The 20,433-nt window shown below is 41.1% G+C and overlaps 1 protein-coding gene across 6 annotated transcripts in view; it reads left to right on the top strand.

Annotated features, from left to right (window-relative positions):
- cacna1c (calcium channel, voltage-dependent, L type, alpha 1C subunit) overlaps nucleotides 1-20,433 on the top strand; it is a 300,165-nt gene that overhangs the window by 103,710 nt on the left and 176,022 nt on the right. For all 6 annotated transcript variants that reach the window (XM_078165240.1, XM_078165243.1, XM_078165244.1 and 3 more), the window contains exon 3: nucleotides 7,551-7,656. In XM_078165240.1, the coding sequence (XP_078021366.1) occupies nucleotides 7,551-7,656 (106 nt within the window). The remainder of the gene's footprint in view (nucleotides 1-7,550; nucleotides 7,657-20,433) is intronic.

The raw sequence follows: 20,433 nt of genomic DNA, 5'->3' as shown, positions 1-20,433 counted from the left end.
ATCATTCAGACATGGTTTCTTAAAAAGAACTCAAAATTTCCCGTGACAACAGCTGTGCCTTTAAATTGTGTGTACTCTCCCTGTGTGGTAGAGCGGTGGATGCAGGCAAATTATCCTTTTAACCCCCTCGTGTATTATAGTAATTATTTAAAGGCATAATGCCAGTGGTATGGCTGTCAGTATTTCGGTTCCCACCGTTTGAATATCTATTTGGTGCATTGTGTAGGTAAGAGCGCCGACCAATACAAAGAGACACACTTGTATTGATGTATTTATTTCAACCTGTGGTTGCTGCACTGTGTTCGGTGATAGAGTGAGAACTGACAATATGCTGTCTCTTGGAGCAAGTTCACATGAAAGATTTGTTATTAATATGTTATTTGATAGTGTAATTTGCTAGTGGTGGAATGGTACGCTTATTGTACGTGTCCACAGGATCCATCATTTCCAAGCTTTCTGTTCTTTGTCTATGTAAGCAGCCGTTCAATGCATTCCTGTAGCGCTGCGTTGTGTTTGGAGAGATGTAGTCTCGCCACCAGCCAATCAGAGATCTCCACCTTCTGATAGTCTGGGGACACTCCTTTCTAAAGTGTGTTTAACACACCGGCAAAACGGCCGGCAACAAAGCAACGCCTCTTGCATTTTTGAAAACGACACGCGTTCTCGGAAATGTGCGCTCCCTCTTTTCTCGTCCGCAAGGAAACAAACACAGAGAGAGCTTGAAAATGGATGCCGAGAGATTTAACTCCGTTTTATCAAACGTGTGCTCATCCGTGAAGAAAATATTTTTTCCAGCGGATGTCTTAGTTACAACATGATTGAGCTAACTGGAGTAGTTTCATGTCGTATCCGATATGAAACTACTGTCCCTGTCAGCTGCAGCCACTGATGCTTTCTAGACATTGTGATTTCCCAAAACTGAATAAATACCACACATAGCAACACAAAACTGCTTTGCTAGCTCAATCATGTTATAACTAAGATATCCGCTGGAAAAAATATTTTTTTCACGGACCGTTTTATGAGTTATTATTTTTATACAGTCTATGGCTATTACCTATTACAGACACCGCTAACGGCTAAAAAATAGTAATGTTTGTTCAATCATTGTATTTATAGACTTTACAAACATCGGATTAGTCTAAACGGTGATACAGTGATGTGAAAAATGTGATATATATATATCTATATATATATATATATATGTAGCTAAAAGCTCTGCTGGTTTTCTACCCGTAAGTATTTGTAAACAACAAGGCGATTCCCTCTGTAGTCCGGCCGGACGGATGAGTCATGGCCTTATGTTTGTTTCTTTTAGTTGGCGAGAATGTGTCGCCGCAAACGCGACAAACATCCACTAACTTTGATGGCGTTTTCTGCGAGTGCGGCTGAGCCATTTTGTACCACTACACGTGTTTCTAGTTGGACTATGTTTACAAGCACAAGAGTTCAGTGAGCCACCGAAGGACTGCCCTGCAGATTTACTATTGGTTCTGCAACGTAGGGAGTTTTTTTAAACTCTGAAATTGTATCTGCCCATCTAAACACAAAATCAGGGAGAAAGTCATCAGTCTTTAGTCAAGCAAAGCGTCTAAAGACTGACTTGTGAGTCTAGGAGAGATGGGGCAGCTACTTTTCATTTGCATAAAGTTGAATATAGGCTACATTATGCTAATAAGGGAGATCCAGTGCAACTTGCCGCCCCTGGAAACTACTGAAAAACTTCTAAGTTAACCATTAGTGATCTGGAATGAGACAGATTCCGCAAATGCATGGCTTATTTCTTGCTTCAGAAGTTTTCAGAAACACATTTCGGTGAACTGTTTTCTTAATAGAAGAGGAAAGTTTCAGAAAAGCTGCCCTGTCAGTCCAGTTTGAAATCGAGGAACATACAGCCCATGTACCTAGTGACATGCCCACAGGCACGGATCATAACTTTAGCTTACATAGCTCGCACACAACTTCATCTCGAGGTTCCACAATTTTGCCGTCTACTGACCAAAATCCAAAGTATTTCCAAAAGTGGCTTTTTAGATTGCTCAGAGTGCAAATCACTCTCTTTGCGGCCGAATTCTCTGCCATCATCCCCATGCAGTTGTTGTATATTTCGCTCGTTCAGCTTGACCTACATTTTATTTACAATGTGTGAAAGTGATGTCATGTGACTCCTGTCAAACAGTGCAGTTAGTGCAGCGGCCCAGGCCCACGCGAGAACTTGCGGGGCAGACAGCTGTGGTCGGGATGCTTTTTTTCATAACTAATATTAATTTTCACAATCTAATGAATAAATAATCAATTTAATTATATGATCTAATATAGAATATTTGTTGACACCCTTAGTCAGATCTTAAACTTAGAACCTAAACTATCCTGTCTAGTTGTGCTTATGTTGTATAAAAAAGAATATTAATGGGAGAAAGCATGCATAAACCCTCAGGGTCGCTGGAACTGTCTCACCCAATGACTGATGAGCGTGCAGATCATTACCCACAATTCCCAGCATCATTCATTTAAACAGCTCTGAAGGGAGGGATGGGTGAGAGAGATGGAGAGAGAAAGGTGAGGGAGTGAGATGAGTGAAAGGAGGACGAGGGACATTAAAGAGGGTTGTTGGGGTAAACAGTAAACAGGCAGGAGTTTGAGCCACAAAAAAGGAAAAACATGGAGGGAGCAGAACAGTAGCAAAATTGCAACAAATTTTGTCCTTCACTAAGTAAAAAATCTTCATCAAACTGTCAGTCTTTCTGTCAGCTTGTCCATCTAACCATTCTATTTTGGGATGTCCTTCATATCTGCAGTGTAGGCCTGTTTAAATGCAGTTTAAACATTAGTCTGTGGGAGACCATGCTCCGTACTGTATGCATTTAATCTGTGTATGTGTGTAGTTATGCAATTGTGTGTTGTTTTTATTCCATAGGCTGTGTGTGTGAATGTGTGTGTGTTCCCCTATGTGTGCGTGTCCTGTATTCTGTGAGCACCTCCGTCTCTGGAGATAGCAGATCCGAAATCTTCCTCCCTTCCTCCTCTGTTACCATGACAACAGCTACTGCTCTCAACAGGTCGATGGGGGCCTGTCTGAGCTCACACATACACATGCACGCAGACGCACACCGAGATGAGAGAACACACACACAAACACCCTTTGAAGAGCACGCACATGCTTACACACGGATGATAAAGGACCGAAAAACACACACAGACACGGCGCTCTCACATGCTGTGTAATTATAGCATTTAAGCATTACCTGCACACTGCAAGGTCAGCGAGAGAGACAAGGAGAGAGCGGGGGCTAACTACCATCTTCTCCATATGAAATCACACTAAGTGGTAATTTTGAAAAGGTGCCATTGAGTGCATTTACACACACGTTCACTCTGTTTCCCAGCTAACAGCTTACATATTGCATCAGGTCACATGAGGGGTTACACTATTTGTGTGTGTTTTCAACTCAATCAGGAAAGTAGATAAATATTCTCAGCATAACAGGGACGAGTGTTGAGCTCACTTGTGCTGATAATATCAGTATATCCCTGGTTTCTTATTTGGGTTTGTCAAGATAAGAGACTATCGGTGTTATTGTGAGCTGCATGTGGTGGTTATGTGAGGCAACTGCTGAGTATTTTAGAAAATATCAGCCTCCCAGTGCGTATGTGGATGCAGTCCCAGTGTGACAATTTGTCGTAAGCATATGGCTTGATAAAATGCTGAATGTATATGCTAAATTCCGAAACGCCTCAGACAGTAGCACCGCGGTAGATGAAACCTGCTGAGCTAACTGGATGCTGATTTCCATTTTATTTAATTTATTGCTGTTTTCCTTGAGCTGTCAGAGTCAATCCCCCCCATTAGCTTTGGACAAAACTCTTACCACTAATATTTATAAGCTGTTAGAGATGGATATTTGCTATTGTTATGCTGATTAATGTACATTATTAATAGACTTGGTACTTATTTTGATTCTTCACTCAGACCCCCCAAATTTTCCCCAGCGTTGTTTTGCTCTCAACAGCACAGCAGCCAGTAGATTTATTATCATGTTGATGGAAAGGGACCTCAAGGGTTTTTTTAAATTATGGGTCAGGAACCCAGAATGAGTCACAGGCCTGTTTTTCTGTGGGTCCCCGCATGTCTGGAGAGTGTTTTAATGAGCCCCTGGTACAAGGGTGAGTGATTAGCTTTGATGCATTTTGGTCCCAGGCTGAATGATCTTGCGGCTGATGATGTTCAAGGGTCAATCCTTAATCCAAACATAAACTAAGTATTACTTACAACATAAAATGCTGAAGATTTCTTTTTCTCCCCCTCGCTATTTCTCTGTCTGCGGGGCTATTTCTGAAACAGTAGTTAAAGCTAGGAAAGATAGCAGGTCTCTTTCTAGAGGGGCCACACACAGTACAATAGCTAGTGTGATTACAGGTAGTACAAGACTGTTAAAGTTGTAAAGTTTACTTCCTACTTAAACTGAAACATGGTTATTTATTTGTTGACAGTGCCATCTCTCTTTAGCCATTAAAGCCTAAAACTATACTGGGTTATTTTAAATATTAATTACTTGAGTGTTTAAGGCCTTGTGGTGGAGCAGGGTTTTAAGAAAAAATTTCACGGTTTCGGTTTATTTCTAAATGTAATATAAGCCTGCTAAGAAGTTCACAATATCCTTTAGTTGCCATGAAAACCTTACTGAATATCAAGTTGGCAACATGGAAATACCTGCTTTCTTGCAAACTAAACTACTTTGGCAATAATGTTGGCCATGTTCACCCACTGCAGACTATTATCCCCAACAAAGTGTTGAATTATTCAACTCTCCTTCCTGGCAGCCATTAGTTCCTGTTCCTTTTGCTGAGAACATCATGTATTGTTGAGTTACATTATGGATACATGGTGATGCAGTTGAAATTGTATTTATAAATGTGCTTTTTTTTCTTTTTCTTCCAGTTTGGTCATTTTCTCTAGTACTGCTGCTAACTCTGTTGGTCTTGGCAGGATGTAGAACAGGGGTGTCCAACTCATTTTGGTTCATGGGCCACATACAGCCCAATTTGATCTCAAGTGGGCCAGACTAAAAAAACATTGCGTAATAACCTATAAATAACAGCACCTCAAACTTTTCCCTTTCTTTTAGTGTCAAGACGTACATGCTGAAAATGTGTATCCATTTACAAACAAATAATGAACAGCCTTCATTTCAATTTCAACAGTATGTCTCAGTTTTTCCAAAGTTAGTCAGTCTACAGCTCACTGCCATTACATGTGCATTTTTCCATACATTTCCACTCCTGTGGAGTAATGCTGACACCAGACTAAAGTGGAAGCTATTGAGGAAGCAGGTTGGGTTATCCTCTGCCTCACAAACCATTTACAAGTCAAAAGTTTTGGGCTTTCAGCAATATTTTTTTAAGGTAGAAGTCTGATACAGATGTTTTTGTACCGACGCTGCTGATTGATAATATGTTGGACAATGTTCAGTATCTTTAAATATGACCATCATCCTTGTTTTTTCAGAGAACTCTGTCTTGTCAGGTTGGAAAAGCCTCTGAAGTGGGCAACTTACCGTTTAACATGCTCCTGAAACCTGACCTGTTAGCCTTCACAAGTGCATGAATATTAGGTGTGCAACGTTTTCTAGTTGGCCAGACCCTTTGGCAGGCCGGTTCGTGCTTGACACTCTTGATGTAGACTATAGAGTTCAGTATATTCACTATCCAGCATTGTCTGCACATGTACCCCAGCCAGCCATTACCAGTTGTTATAGTTCAGCAGCAAGTATCCCTCATTGGCTTCCAACCTGCAAAAACTGCCACTTGTTGGATGGAAAGTCCAGCAAAGTCAGATTCAGTGCAGCAAAAGCCTGCATTCATAGTGTGATGTAATGTGTTGAACGTGAAAGTGTACACTAGTTTGCTTATGCTTTGTGTTATAGGTTTGAGATTCTGACAACTCATCAATGCATTGCTGTTTAGGTTATAAGACAAGATCTGGAGTCTAGACTAATTTGACATGCAGCCAAGAGAGAAGGAAGAACGGGAGGGAGAAAGGAAGGAAGGAAGGAAGGAAGGAAGGTAAGAATGGAAGGAGAGAGCAAAAGGAGGTGGAGGGAGGTGACAGCAGTGGCAGTTAGTAATTGTGTTGATGAAAACCAGACCTCCTTTATCTCACCCTCACATTCTCTCTCACTCTCCATTCTCTCCCACTTTGCATCTCTTCCTCGCTCTCGCTCTCTCTGAGGCCAAAAATAATGAGGTCACTCCCCTCTCAAGGACCGTTCCATATAAAAACGCTCAGTGTCTCTCCTCTCTCTCATTCCATCTCGCTCTCACTCTTTCTCTGTCCACATCCCATCTTCCACGCGACAGGCCTGCTCCTCGACGCACCCATATTAGGGCATGCACTGTCTCTCTAACCCCCCTCGCACACACAAAGAGGTTCCTAAGTGACCCAATATGTCTTATTGTTAACGCAAAGGCAAACTCAACAGCTTTGATCTCCCTCACTGTGTACACTGGTTGTGCACTCTGCTACGTGTGTATATATACCTCTGCTTATGTAAGGATGTATTAGCTTGTTTAAAAATACCTCTGTTAAAATAACACGCCTGATATGAAGACGCTTTCTATTCAGGAAAGGTCAGAAGTCAGAGTCTGTATTATTTTGTATTGTGTACTAGGCGTTTTCATGGATCACTGAAAACCTACCTGAACTTTACAGAATTATATTTTTTAAAAAGGCCCCAATTTAAAAAGGACCTGAGGACAGGCAGACCAGGTCCAAAATAGACCCGCAGGTAATTAGACCTGATTTAAAGCGGCAACATGGTTTGTACAGACAGACCAGAACATAGAGAGAACACCAATTAACAAACAGCCATGTCCAAAAAGTAGCAGTTCACAAAATGTGCCTCATCTCATTTGTTTTCTCCTGCAGTGATTGTGAAGTATCACATGGTCAGGGCTTAAAGTCCAGTCAGATCTCCCCATGTAAAGGACATAGAAGGCATTTTCTTACTTCTAAAAACATAGCTCCAAGAACCTCTTCTTAATTGTGACCACACCACAAGAATTAGGAATATATTTGGTACGATTGATTCAGGTGCTGCTGTCAGGCGCAGAGCTCTCCACCTCTTGCTGGAGCTAGGACTGCAGATCAAGGCTCCAGCGAAGTTGGATTTGGGTGTGTCGGTGGCGGCCTGTGCTGCCGTTTTACTGCTGGCTTTACTGAACATATGTGTCAAAGTGAAACAGGCATAGTTCTGCTTATATCACTTAAGTTGGTGTTGGTAGTGCAAATGCAAACAGAAAAGAAGCCTTGAGTTAGCTCCCCAGTAGGCAGGGAGTCCCCAGGACTGTTTGGTCTGAAAACATCTAACGTTACATAGTCCCAGTATCAGCGGCAGTAGCATGGGACACACTTAGACTGATTATTTTGACCCGTCCTGAAGTAAATGTGAGTTAAGAGTATTCAAGTAGAAGATCTGTGCTGTGTAAATGTCTTCATTCTTTTGTTCTGTGTACTGTGTTCCGCTGTGTATATTCCTTAACCCTCCTGCCAGACCATTTGAGATCATCATCCTGATGACCATTTTCGCCAACTGTGTGGCCTTAGCCGTCTACATCCCCTTCCCTGAGGATGACTCAAACGCCACCAACTCCAACCTGGTGAGTAATCCACATTATTTAAACTGCTTTACAGATAAAAGTTCTCACTAGCTGTTTGGTCCACTACTTGCTGGTATAAAAGACTGCTTAGCCCATTGGCTAGTCTTTCCTCCAGTCCTGGAGGGCAGGGTTTCTTGATTTTAGAGTTTGTAGCCTGACACCTGAGTTTCCCATGTGGATATATTCTCTTGACTCACATTTTATTAGATGTGTGGTTGGTCCATGAAATATTTCATTCGAAGTTTTTGCTGTTAATTAGCTGAGCCACATGTCGTTTGCACATATCCAGCTGATTCCATTGTGTGTGTAATTTGCTGCCATGTATATAGCAAGCAGTAGTGGGGGATGCTGTATTACACTGTGACTGCTTCATGAAGGTGACAGACAAGAGGTGTGGAGTGAAATAACTGAGAGGCAAAGAGTGGAGGAGATAAATATGAGAGCAGAAGGGAACGGGAACAAATAAAGAAATGAAGTGGGGAGAAAAAAGACATCTTTTCCTCAGAATAACATCTTCTTTGAGCATGATTTCCTCTTATCATTGATTGTTTGGATACAGCAGAGCTGTTGATTATGATGTTCCACTTTGAAGCCTGAGGAAAATGGAGGGTTTCGGTTATTTGGACTGAGGACTCTTGAGTTGTATCAAAAAAGCCATGTGAGTTGATTTGATCAAAGGCAAAGCATCATTTTCTTGTGGGCAACAGAATTTTTTGGCTAAGGAGGAAATAGTTGTTGTGATTGAGGATTGATTTTGTGGTTGCCAAAATGCCATTTAGTCTAATGTAGTAAATGTAGTATAATCTGATATTTTTCAAAGTAAAGCAGAAATACCTCACAAAACAAAGACATCTGTTGCTTCAAAACTCTGATTTTCTGACTGCGTCTTGCCAAACCTCTTATCTAATTATCTTAACCTGGCCACTCACCAGAGTGTGTGTGTGTGTGTGTGTGTGTGTGTGTGTGTGTGTGTGTGTAAAGCAGCATGTTGCTCAGGGGTTATATAAATCAATATCCATCCATCCATTAGCTATACCCACTCATCCTTGAGGATGAGCCAATCCCAGCTGACACTGGGCGAGAAGCAGGGTCCACCGTGAGATCACCAGCCAATCGCATGGTTATAAATCAATATGATCACTTACATCTGTACAATTTATGTGTGTGTATGTATGTTTGTGTGTGTGTGTGCTTGCAGATGTATGCCAGTGTATTAGTGAGAGGAGGACCCTAATCCCTCAGAGGCCATGCAACATCTGTCACTCTGTCTTTCTTTACTTCTTTCGAGGAATGATTTAGCCACATTGACTTATTTTACATCACTTATCAACATGTCCATGCATGAGCTAAGTGCTTATTGAAAGGAGAGGAGGAGGAGAGCAGCCAGTTGTCACATGACCAAACAAAAGGACTATCAGGGACCTTGTCTATTCAAAAAGTTACTTACTTACATATGCAATGTATCTTCATACAACAGTTTGCACGGCCTGTCTCTTTACACAGACTTTAGTCTTACTTTTACAACTTCCCTCTCTACCCCCGTCAGTGCATTGATCACGTGATTGCAGTCATCATGATTTTGTTGGTTATATGTGAATTCTGGTTCATTACTTTTTGTAATGGCAGGCAGCGCATCATGGCAGCCTGACGTATGTGAGTCGAGTACTAACGTTTGTTTTACTGTGTATCTACCCTCTGATTCCTCCTTTAATGACAGTGTCAGAGCAGGTATATGAGTCAGTGGAAGAGTAAATAGAACTGAGGGAGGACAGCTGTTTTCATCTTCTTAATTTGTGTCCATCACCCACTCTTTCTGCCTCTCTTTATATCTCTCTGATTTCTGTAGGAGGCAAACATACAGCAATTACATTACTTTCCCTGCAAGGCTTTGCAGATCAAGTCTCAGTGATCACATTACAATTAACAATTTAAGGCATTAGCTTCTGTAAGTGCTTTATTAGTTTAATATCATTAAGAAATCCACTTGTATTATCCAGCCTTTGAATCATGTAAAAAACAAAAAAACTTAAATCACAGGTAGAGAACTAATGAATGAACCAGCAAAGAGTAAATTCTTTACAACTCAGACAGTCAGAACTTAGAAATTCAGCTTCTGATGTATCTTTACAGCCTGGACTTCCAGGATGAGTAGTCCTTAATGAAATCAGGCAGCACAGCCGTAGTGAATATTTTGTGTTAGTACTGACTTTTCTTATGTAATGTAAGTGGGGTCAATCATGGCATGTAAGAAAAGTAATGCTTAATGTGTAATTTAGAAAGTTCAAGCTCCTTATTATCAGCATATACACAACAATTACAGAGAAGCAGTTGCTGGTAATATAAATCTTGGATCTCAGACTCCATCCAACAATGCTGATTAAATATGTATTAAAAAGAAATAAAAGAAAATCACACAAATAAAAACAATAAAACAAAACAAAAAGAGAATCTGATACATAAAACAGTGCAAGTTAAAGCTGTTTATGCCTTTTTTAATTTTGTTTTTGTATGTATATAAGTAGAAAAGATTTACTTAGTGTGTAATTTATTTATGTTTTCCTCGGACAGTCTAAACTGAATAGCAGTAAGTCTACTGTCTCTCACTGTCTTTCAACACCATGAGGAGCATTTAATGCTACTCTCTTAGCTGTTGTGAAACAGTATACAACATGACCCACTGGCATGCAGACACATACACACACACACACACACGGACATGCACGAGCATGCATACACTTAAATGCAAAATTTGGCCTGCTACATTTTCAGGTCTTCTATTCTTGCAGGGTTATTTAGGACATCACTGGTGCCCCCTCCTAGTTAATGAAAAGATACAATGCACACACACACACACACACACACACACACACACACACACACACGCACAACCTACTCACCACCACCACAGCTGTGGTCAATTAGTTTTATAACCTTCTGACAGACAGGAAGCAGTGTGCAGATGGACCAGAAGGCTTAACTATATGGTTGAACCATGTATCTGTGTGTGTGTGTGTGTGTGTGTGTGTGTGTCTGTACATGTCTTTGTGTATGTGTGTGGTATTAGCAAGTATACAAGTTAAAACACTCCCACATTTGGTTTTAACTTGAAATACTTTTGCAGCCTCAATATGTGTCTCTCATTGTAAATATTTTCAAGCTCTTTATTTATATACACATTTGTGTAAAACAAAACTTGAGTTTACAAGTAAACGGATTTATTTAGCATCCAGACATGAAACAGCAGTTTCTTGGTTAAAATAAAAATGGCCAATGCTGCAAGGGAACTCAACAAGCCAGTTAGTGCCTTGGCCAATACTAACTCAAGCTGCTGTAAAGGGGTGTGCTGGAACCACTGAGGAATAATAACACCAATAGGGAGCACTTTAGACATGAGAGACACTGCTATTGAGGCTGATATAAAACCGACATGTCCTCTCAATGTCGCCTGACATTGTAGTTTGTTATTCTTTGCTCTGCTCCACTCTTAAAACCCTGGGAAAACCAGCATGTTGGCATAGCCACACTTCCATGTGGACTTAAAATGATGTTATATTCAGGCAGATACATTGGTCTGTAGCGATTAGTTAGGAAAAATGAATTCCCCTCCTCCGCAGAAATCAGTTAGAGTGGATGTATGTCAGCCTGAAGATGGAAACGGAGTAGAACAAGTTGACAATTCTATGACATCAAGCAAGTCTCATTATGTAATGTAGACATATGTTTTCTTATGAAAACTAATGCAGCCTTATTTTGAAAGGCTGCGCTCATGTGATCAATACACTGACAGGAGTAAAGAATGAAGCAGTCCCGAGTGATTTTGTATGGTGGTAGGTTGAGGTGGATGGGACTCCAAAACCCGGACTTTCTCCTTAAGTCGTGCGTTCAGAGCCATGTGAACTTTGAGTAAACTTTGAGTCATTTTAGGGGATGCCCTTGCCATGTTACGTTTCCTAAAACTAACCACAGTACCTTTACTTGCCTAAAACTAAACTCTGTAACTTTACTTGAAGGACATATCGTCATTCATGTGGTGCTAATTTGTAGGATGTCATGCATTTTTGGTAGGATGCCATACAAATTGTTCTATGAGAATATGTTGACCATGATGAATTAAAAATATATATATAACATTTTAAAGAAATGCCTTCTTTGACGTTGCCAGAGATGCATCTCAAGCATGTTTAATTTGCTTGCAACATGCATTCACTTTGACAGTTGACCTTATCCAGTTCTTTTATTGCGTTTGCAAAACAGTGATTAAAACCCAGAACTGCCAGAATCCATCTTAAGTGCAACACACACCGCTGCCGTACGCCGCGCGTCAAAACGCCCGCCTCCATTATATTCTATGAACCAACCCACACTGGTGCCGGCGGCACGCCGCGCCGCTCTGCTTCACCCCACTGCTCTATTTCCAGCGCGGCTGGCGCTCATGGCAGCGCTGCGAGAAAAGCCTTTTATGTCTAGTCTCGTTGGATCAACTCCGGTTGTTTCAAATTTTTAATAAGACGACTTTGATAAGAAACTCACCCGTGAAATTCAAGTTGTTGTTACCTCCAAGTTTTTCCTCTTCTTCTTCTGTTACTAGCAGTTGGCAACCGTTGGCAACTAGTGTAGGTACAGCCACCTAGCGGGCTGGGGTGGGAAATACATGTTGACGGTGCCAGTGTGTGTTGGGGGGCGGCCCTTGACGGCCACAGCGCCGCGCCGGCGGCGGTGTGTGTTGCACTTTACCTCTCACTGGTGAATCTTCCGTGGTGAATCATTTGGATGATGGATTTATCAAGAGCTGTTTACAGAGCTCGTTTTGTTTAAGCTCACTCTAACAGACCAGCTGACCCCTCATGCACATTTGGGAAGAACCTGTTACCTCACCAATTGTTTCAGGATTGTCCTGACACTATTATAAGTTGTTTCTTACAGCATAGCCTTTGCATTCCACTGCTACAAACTGCGAGGTAACCCTCTCATTAAATGTAATGTGGGTTTGAGCCGCAGGAGGCTTTTAAATATTCCCTGCATCAAAGCTCTTGTAATTCAGCTCGCCATGAACCCCTTGTGTTATGTCACATTTTTGTGTCATCCTTCCCCCCTTGTTGAGTATTGTTGTCATTTGTTTTCTGCTTGTCATTTGGGGTGAGACATTGTGCTTAGCCCCTTGTGGTTTTGTTTGCTCACCCACGCCGTTTTTATTTCTTCCCATTTTTGCCAGTTGTCATCGTTTGCAAACAAACTACAAGCTTGTGCAAAGTTGGATCCTTCTCAGCTCAAACCAGCTGCATCATGATGGTAGCTCAGTATCCTGTTGATGCTCTTTATATTTACCCCTGACCCTAAGAGTGATTGAGCCTGAGTTTAAGAATCAATACGGCACCCCCTCACTAGATTTGCACAGGTCTTTCTTATGTAATACCAGAGATCTGTTGTATTGCTTCCAGTACATGATTTCTATTTCTGTCTGCATCCCATAATGTTCCGCTCTGTCTCCTTGACGACATGCCCAATAATAGCAGCGGGAGAGGTTGTCATGGATATGGTAACCGTAGTGATGCTCCTCATCTGTCCTTGGTTACAGAGGAAAGAAGGGTAGGAACCAAAGTGTGAGAAAGTCTTTTCACTCAGGGAGGAATTATCTGCTGCACTTTGGCAAGTTCAGTGTCAGAAAAAGTCTTTAGGTAAAATATGGTACAACTAGAATGTGAAGCTTGAGAGGAAAACGATTCCTCTTCTACTCTGTATCTGTTTCTCCCTCTCCCCTTCCTGCTCTTTCCCTCCTTAATCACTTTCTCCCTCTCGCTCTCCCTTCATTCCTCCATCTAATCAGATCAATATGGATACTTTCAGATTGACAGAATAATGTTGTCATAACCAAGCAATTAGCTGATCAATACACCTGATTAGACACTGATTGATGGAGAGGCCAGAACACACACACGTCCACACAAAAGTGACACTAAATCCCCTAAGCAATAATGAGGCTGTAATAGGATTCACAGTGATTGAGGTTTGAGGTTATGTCCGTGAGATACTGCGTGAGTGCTTGTTCAGGTTCTGCTGGTTTATTCGATTTCTACTTTGTGTGCATACATTTCTATAGTGTCTGCCATATGTGCGAGTTCATGGTTGTTGCGATTGCTCATTTTTTTGTGTGATGAAGTGTGTGTGTGTGTGTGTGTGTGTGTGTGTGTGTGTGAATCCGCAGTAGCTGACAGAGTGTTTAGTGTGAGACGAATTAGCTTCTGGCTCTGCAGTAGGCATGTGAAACAAGCACCTTTTAAGTCAATGACTCACCTTTTAGAAGGTAATGGACCCCATCACAACACACACAGATACCTCCTCCACTCTCTGTGTCTCTTGTTATACAAACAATAGAATTGGCCATTTTCAAATATGTAAATTGACCTATGTTTGCAGTTTCCTGACAAGTGACCTCTTATACAGAGGACCAACCTACCTTTGTCACTACAATCAACAGCTACATATTGTTGCTTAAACTACTTCTAAAAATGACTTTAATTTGACTCATAACACTTCATTTATTCATTTGTTTTGCATTTCAGCTTGTAATTGGTACATTCCTATCAATACTGCTTTGTCTTGAAACTTTGGTCAATTATGTAATCTTTGTTTTCATCTTTTTCTAACCCTTTTAAACGCAGCAACAAATTGGTCAAAACTTAAACAGGAATTATAATGTGAGTATAGAACAATACAGCTGCATAAAATGAGAAGAAAATGCAGTCTACCAGAGCACTGATTACACATGATGTAGTATGCACGTGTGTAATCAGACGTAAACATATAGATTTTCAATAGATCGGCCTCACTGTCACAGGTACCAATCCAGCTATTTGAGTCAGTATCTGCCTGAAATTTTTACCACACAATAAAATCTACAGTATCAGAAAGAAGGTCAGGGTGATTAATTTGAGGTTAAAAGCATATGACTATGCTGGCTTCTTTTAACAATGCAGACGACGTTTTCCTTCCCTTAACTAAGTCGTTAAACTTCCTAAAGTTCAAATAGACAGGTTTACAGCTCATGCCTCACACATTCGATTTCCTTAATAACTGATTGTGCTCTAAGGGATGTTAAGGGTCTTGGGAATGATCTTGTATCCATCCTGTAGTTTTGCTATCCACAAAAAGCTGCCCCCAGATCCAGATGTAGTTATGCTACAGGCTGTTGAAACCCCTTGACTACACACAGGTGATGCCCATTTAACTAATTATGTGACCTCTAAAATCAGTGGGCTGCCCCAGTGATGTTTTCCTGCATGTGTGTCCACTTCAAGGGGGTGAATGCTGCTGCAAACATGTATTTGTAGTTGCAGTTAATTTAAATAGCTTCCTGAGATTTAGAAGTCATTATCTTTATGTCAATGAAGCCACATTAAAACTACTTTGATTCAGTGTTGTGAAACAATACAACATGAAACCTTGCAATGGGGGTGAACACTATCTAGATCAGGGTTGAAAATTATTTTTTTTGTCCACCTACAACTGTGGCTGTTGGATTGCAGAATCTACCAGCCACTTAAAAGATTTTTTTGGTAGGTGAGAAGAGCAAATTTAGCAGCCACTTGCATATTTTACCAGCATTTGGCTGGTGGCTGGTGCTAATTACCAACCCTACTCTGCTTAGGTGGATTAAGATTATCGCCACAAGACCAACTGGTTTGTTGACCACCATTTCTGGTGTTCTTTTGTTTGTACACATTTTACCTCAGAACTGGCATCTGTGTTTGCCTTTGGATCCAATATGTTGAATTTCATTGAATTGATGAAATAACCTCAGTTCACTACCTTATAAAGAGTCCATTACCCATATATTGCTCCAAATATTGTCCGATGTTTGTTCTTGGGTCTCCAGATGTCCTCGTGCCTCTGCCTTTCTCTCGCCATCATCTCTGCTGTAGAGGATCAAGTTAACATGCTGTTCCTTTGGGTGCTACTCTGCTGGTTGCTAGGAGTGTCTATTTATAGATGGAGAGGAACGATCAGCATCTATCTGTACATTCACTTATCTAAACAGTGTTGGTCCGTGTTTGTGTGTGTGTGTGTGTGTGTGTGTGTGTGTGTGTGTGTGTGTGTATGTGTACCTCTAAAAAGTCACTGTGGAATGCAACGACTCACGGTGCATCCAGATAAGGATGTAGATGTGTGTGTTTATTTGTGTGTCTGGCGGTGTATGTGGGTGTGTGAATAGCTACAGTGGAATTTGATGCATTTATTACTACATTTACCAATACGATGTGTGAGTGTGACAGTGTGTGTTGTGTTTATATAAACAGAGTGAGATTAATATGATTCACTACTGTATCTTATCTGGTCTTATATGCACATTAGTAGGCCCCTCTATGCAGATGGGAAACTTCAAATCCCCTTGCAAGTTTTCTGCAGTACAACAAGTTCCAACCGTGCTGGAGCCTGGGGAGTCATTATTTGGAAATTATAAATGCTGTTCCCCTTTTCAGCTCCCAGAGGAAACAAGGAATACCCCAGTTACCATTTCTGCTGGAGACATGGGTGCTTTCCAACTCCAAAGTTACTACTTCAGAGTGCTGTTTGGTTTCGGCTCCATTGGTTCCATATTTTGGAGCCATTTTGTACTAATTCCTCACTGCTGCAGGGTTCCAGTGTTACTTAAAATGAACCTTAAACATGGCGAGGAAAAAGAATACACTCTATATAGAAAGTTTCCTTTTTATCCAAGTAGTTCCTGTGCTTTATGAGAATTTTTTTCTATTTTTTCTCTCTTTTAATTCTCCCATTTTTATGCGGTTTGAAAGCTTGAAATGTCACAAATATAAAATGGGAATCTGGAGTGCCTCCATCAGTGGGGTTTAATTGAATAGATAAGCCTGGAATTGATTAGCATTGGGCAGGTTGTTATTGTTCTTTTGTGTTCGCCATATTTCTGTTATTATCTACCGATGAAAAGCGGTCGGCAATATTCTAGTTATGAGCTAATGGCCATAAAGCCACATGGAAGAGAAAATGGATTGTGGTTAGTATGTTGCAGGAAACATAAAGCCACTATTGCATCAATGTACAACAAACCCGAGTGTATTTATTGAAGTGATTATGTTAATGTTGTATTGTATGTGTTTTGTTGTACTTTTGCAGTTTTTATTTGCCTGTTTGAACTTAATAAGCATAAAAATACTTGGACATTTTTGTAGCTCACTTTGTTTGTCTCCCTCTGTGGAAGAACTGCATTGGCATGGCTGGTAAACAGAAACAATATGGCTAAAGCATAACATTCTGTTAACTGCTCAGTGTTATCAGTGTATAATTGTTTTGAATTGAAAAAACATAATAAGCAAAACAATGTGTTTGTCCTTTTTGTCTGAGTCAGCCCCCCCCCCCCCCTCCTCTTTCTCTGAGTCTTTCTCTTCTCTTCCTTGTTCTTCTCCTCCACCTCTAATAAAAGTGAAAGATAAAGACTCTAAATGATGGCAGCTGTGGCACCACATTCATTACAACACCATTTCCTCTTCCCTCTCTCCTCCTCCCTTACTTTTTAATGGTCCCATTTTGGTGATAAAGATAGGGAGATTTCCACACAAACCTCACAACCCCTTTTTCTTTATTCTTTATTTCTTTTTTCTCTCTCTCTTGCTATCTAAAAAGTATTAGTATTTATCAGTTTTTGAGTGAATCTGTCCCAGGCATAAATCCCATGATTCCTCAGCAGATCCCTGGAAACTGTCCCATCTAACGCTCCCTGTTTACGCTAAACCTGCATACCAGACCCCTGTGATTTAGAGGCAATATTTGTATATGTTTGTGTTTGGGAGGATATGCAGCATATAGGATCTGGGAACATGCATGTGGTTTTGTTTGATGCCGCATTGGTAATCAGCACTAGGGTAATTTGACAAACCAGTCACGTTAAATCAGGTCAAATGAGCCTTATGAAACAAAAATAAAGTTTCTGTAATGCAGGTGCAGAAAGAGAGGAAAGAATTATTAACATTACATAACCGTCTGAAAGAGGCTAGTAATGCTGAGGTGAATTTTTTATCATTTGAAGCTCCAGATGTGCCAGCGGTAAAGGCGGGTGAGACAGCGGCAGTGAGGGAGAGAAAGAAGAGAAAGAGATAGAGCAGGATATTTTTACTGAGCTAAAAGTGTCCTCTGCCTCAAATCGACCCACATTACAGCTCCCACAGAGGGCGCAGAGAGAAAGAGAGAGTAATGTCTCTGTCCATCACGAAACTCAAAGTTCTCAGTGAAACCTTACCACAGGGAGCGATGTCAGTCTTAATGTCCCAATTTCAGTTCAGTTAAAACATTCTTGTCATAGTTCGCTGTTCTGGCGGATACAGTTGACTTAAAGGGAGGATTCGACACTTTTTATGTGGCTGTACAATCAGTGTTGATGGTGAATGAAGTCAGTATAAGTTATAAAAGTCAGTGCATGCTATACTGTATTGACCTGCTCACAGAGCTGTGTAGGCAGTACCTACATGTACCAGGATGCATTGCTTGCAAGCAAGCGACTGACGCCCAGCAAAAACATAAGTCCTTTTTACACAGGGATCCTGCAATACTGCAGCAATGAAGACCCCTCATTATGCTGCCTTTGCTTTTTTAACTATACTTGTTGCACACATACATAGAAACATACATAAATAGTGAAGACAACAAGGAAGTTATGTTTTAGAGCATCTAGAGCATGCCCCCTGTCCCCACTAAAATGGCTTGGAGTGCTTCCTCCTTCCGAATACGTCACTATCCCACCAAATGACGCCGCTGGAAGGAGGAAGAACAACAGATTCTACAGCTGCTGAACTCTGCTCTTTGTTAATATAGCACAGACTGAGGATTTTATTGCTTCAGTTGACTAACATTTACCATCAACCCTGATTGGACATCCACATGAAAGGTGGAATTTCCCTTTAATTTGTGTGGCTGTGGTCAAGGACAGTTTCCTGTCCAGAAAGAGAGCTATTTTATTCTGGGCAGAGCAAAAAAAAACCTCATGATGGAAACAGTGAACAAAGCCCAGTCTAACACTTGTTTAGCATTAACTGTGCATACGGCAGCATACAGATGACATCATAGAAATAGGGATGAGGTATTTTCAGATTGCTGTGCAAAGGTTAGTGTTAAGTTTAAAGTTTTAATTTAGTAAACCCCCATGGGGAAATTTGCATTTGACCCATCTCAACTATTTAGGAGCAATGGGAACCACAGTGTGTCCCTTGGTCAAGGACATCGGCAAGAATATCATTACTGTGAACACTGGTAGCCTCTGCTTGACAAGTGAATCAATCAGAAAACTTTAGGATGACCTCATAAATTATCACAAATTATTTCTCCTCCCTATTGTGTTGTAGTTGAATATATTCTTATCTCCTCTGTCAGTGGTTTCACACCTGTGATCTTTCACATGAGACTATCACATGTATCAGTCATTTCTCTTTACTACCCTTTCTCCTCTTTGGTGACAGCATGGTTGGTGCTCAGCCTTGTAACATTAAAAGTGGAAAATCTTAAGCTTAATATGTAGGACCATCCCCTCACCGGCCTCCCAGTATGAGGCACAAGCACAACAAATTGCTTATACAGCAAACATCAGTGCCATGGCAACAAAGGTAATGGGAGTGCTCAGTAGATCTCTGGGCAAATTAGGGTGGCAAACAGGTCTTATGTGTACTCTGCGTGTGAATGTGTGTGTATGTGTCTTCATCATTCCAGACTAATATTTGACCAGCCATAAAAGCCTGGTGTGACATCACCAGAGGAGTAAAGCAAACTGCACAGCAGCTACTTTGAACTAAGAGGCCCCCCATCAGTCTCTACCGAGCTTAATGCAAAACCTGCCGGTCGATTTCTTTAGCGCGAGAAACTAAAAACTACTCAGGTGCAAAAATTGGCATTTAGGAGCAACAGGAAGAAGCAGACATGTCAATAATGGACTTAAAGCATTATTGGTTTTTAATTCCAGCGGTTAACAGTATTAAATAGTCGTCGCTGTGATGTTTGAACTAATGGTCCTGCAGTCAGGCTCCTGTTTGTGAACGCCTTCTGGATGCCCTGAGATCAAAGACAGGAAGCAAAATATCTGAAATCCAGTGTAGAAGCTGCAGCTCACTTTCTCACTGAATTAATGGGTGATGCTGTGTTGCAGTGTGTACTGGTTCTGTTAGGAAGAACTAGCTGTCATGTTGGTGTGGTATTCACTGACATTTAGCCATCTGGTCTGGGATCTGGCAGCCGCACACACGCTCTCTATCTCTCCCTCCTATACACACACACACACACACACACACACACACACACACACAAGGTGATGATTCACGTAGACATACACATCCTCCGTTGAATCTCTGGCTGGTGATAAGGCGTGTCACTATGATACAGAACAGTATAGTGTGTGAGTGTGTATGTATGTGTGTACCTGGATGCTAGCGAGTGTGGTTTGTGTGTTTTGCCTGCATCATCAAAGGGCTGGGTTCCCATAGAAACAGATGTTTCAGTTTTCTTCCTTGGTGGCAACATGTGACAGACTGTTTCTGTGTGTGTGTGTGTGTGTGTGTGTGTGTGTGTGTGTGATATACCCGGGGAGTAAAACATAGGGACACATGCTTTTTAATTAAACACAGTAATGACGTGAATCCATGTAATAGTCTTATCCCTTATCGATCTCCATCATTAAATCTATAGCAACCACAAAGGAGATGTAGAGGCACAGAATGGATTTTTAACTTTGAGATAACTGAGATGTGGCTTGTGCAAAAAGGGGCTGCGGCCTAATATTGTAAA

This window comes from Epinephelus lanceolatus, chromosome 23 (genome assembly GCF_041903045.1).
Source record: "Epinephelus lanceolatus isolate andai-2023 chromosome 23, ASM4190304v1, whole genome shotgun sequence".
Lineage (NCBI taxonomy): Eukaryota > Metazoa > Chordata > Actinopteri > Perciformes > Serranidae > Epinephelus > Epinephelus lanceolatus.
This window is presented reverse-complemented; position numbering and strand designations above follow the sequence as displayed.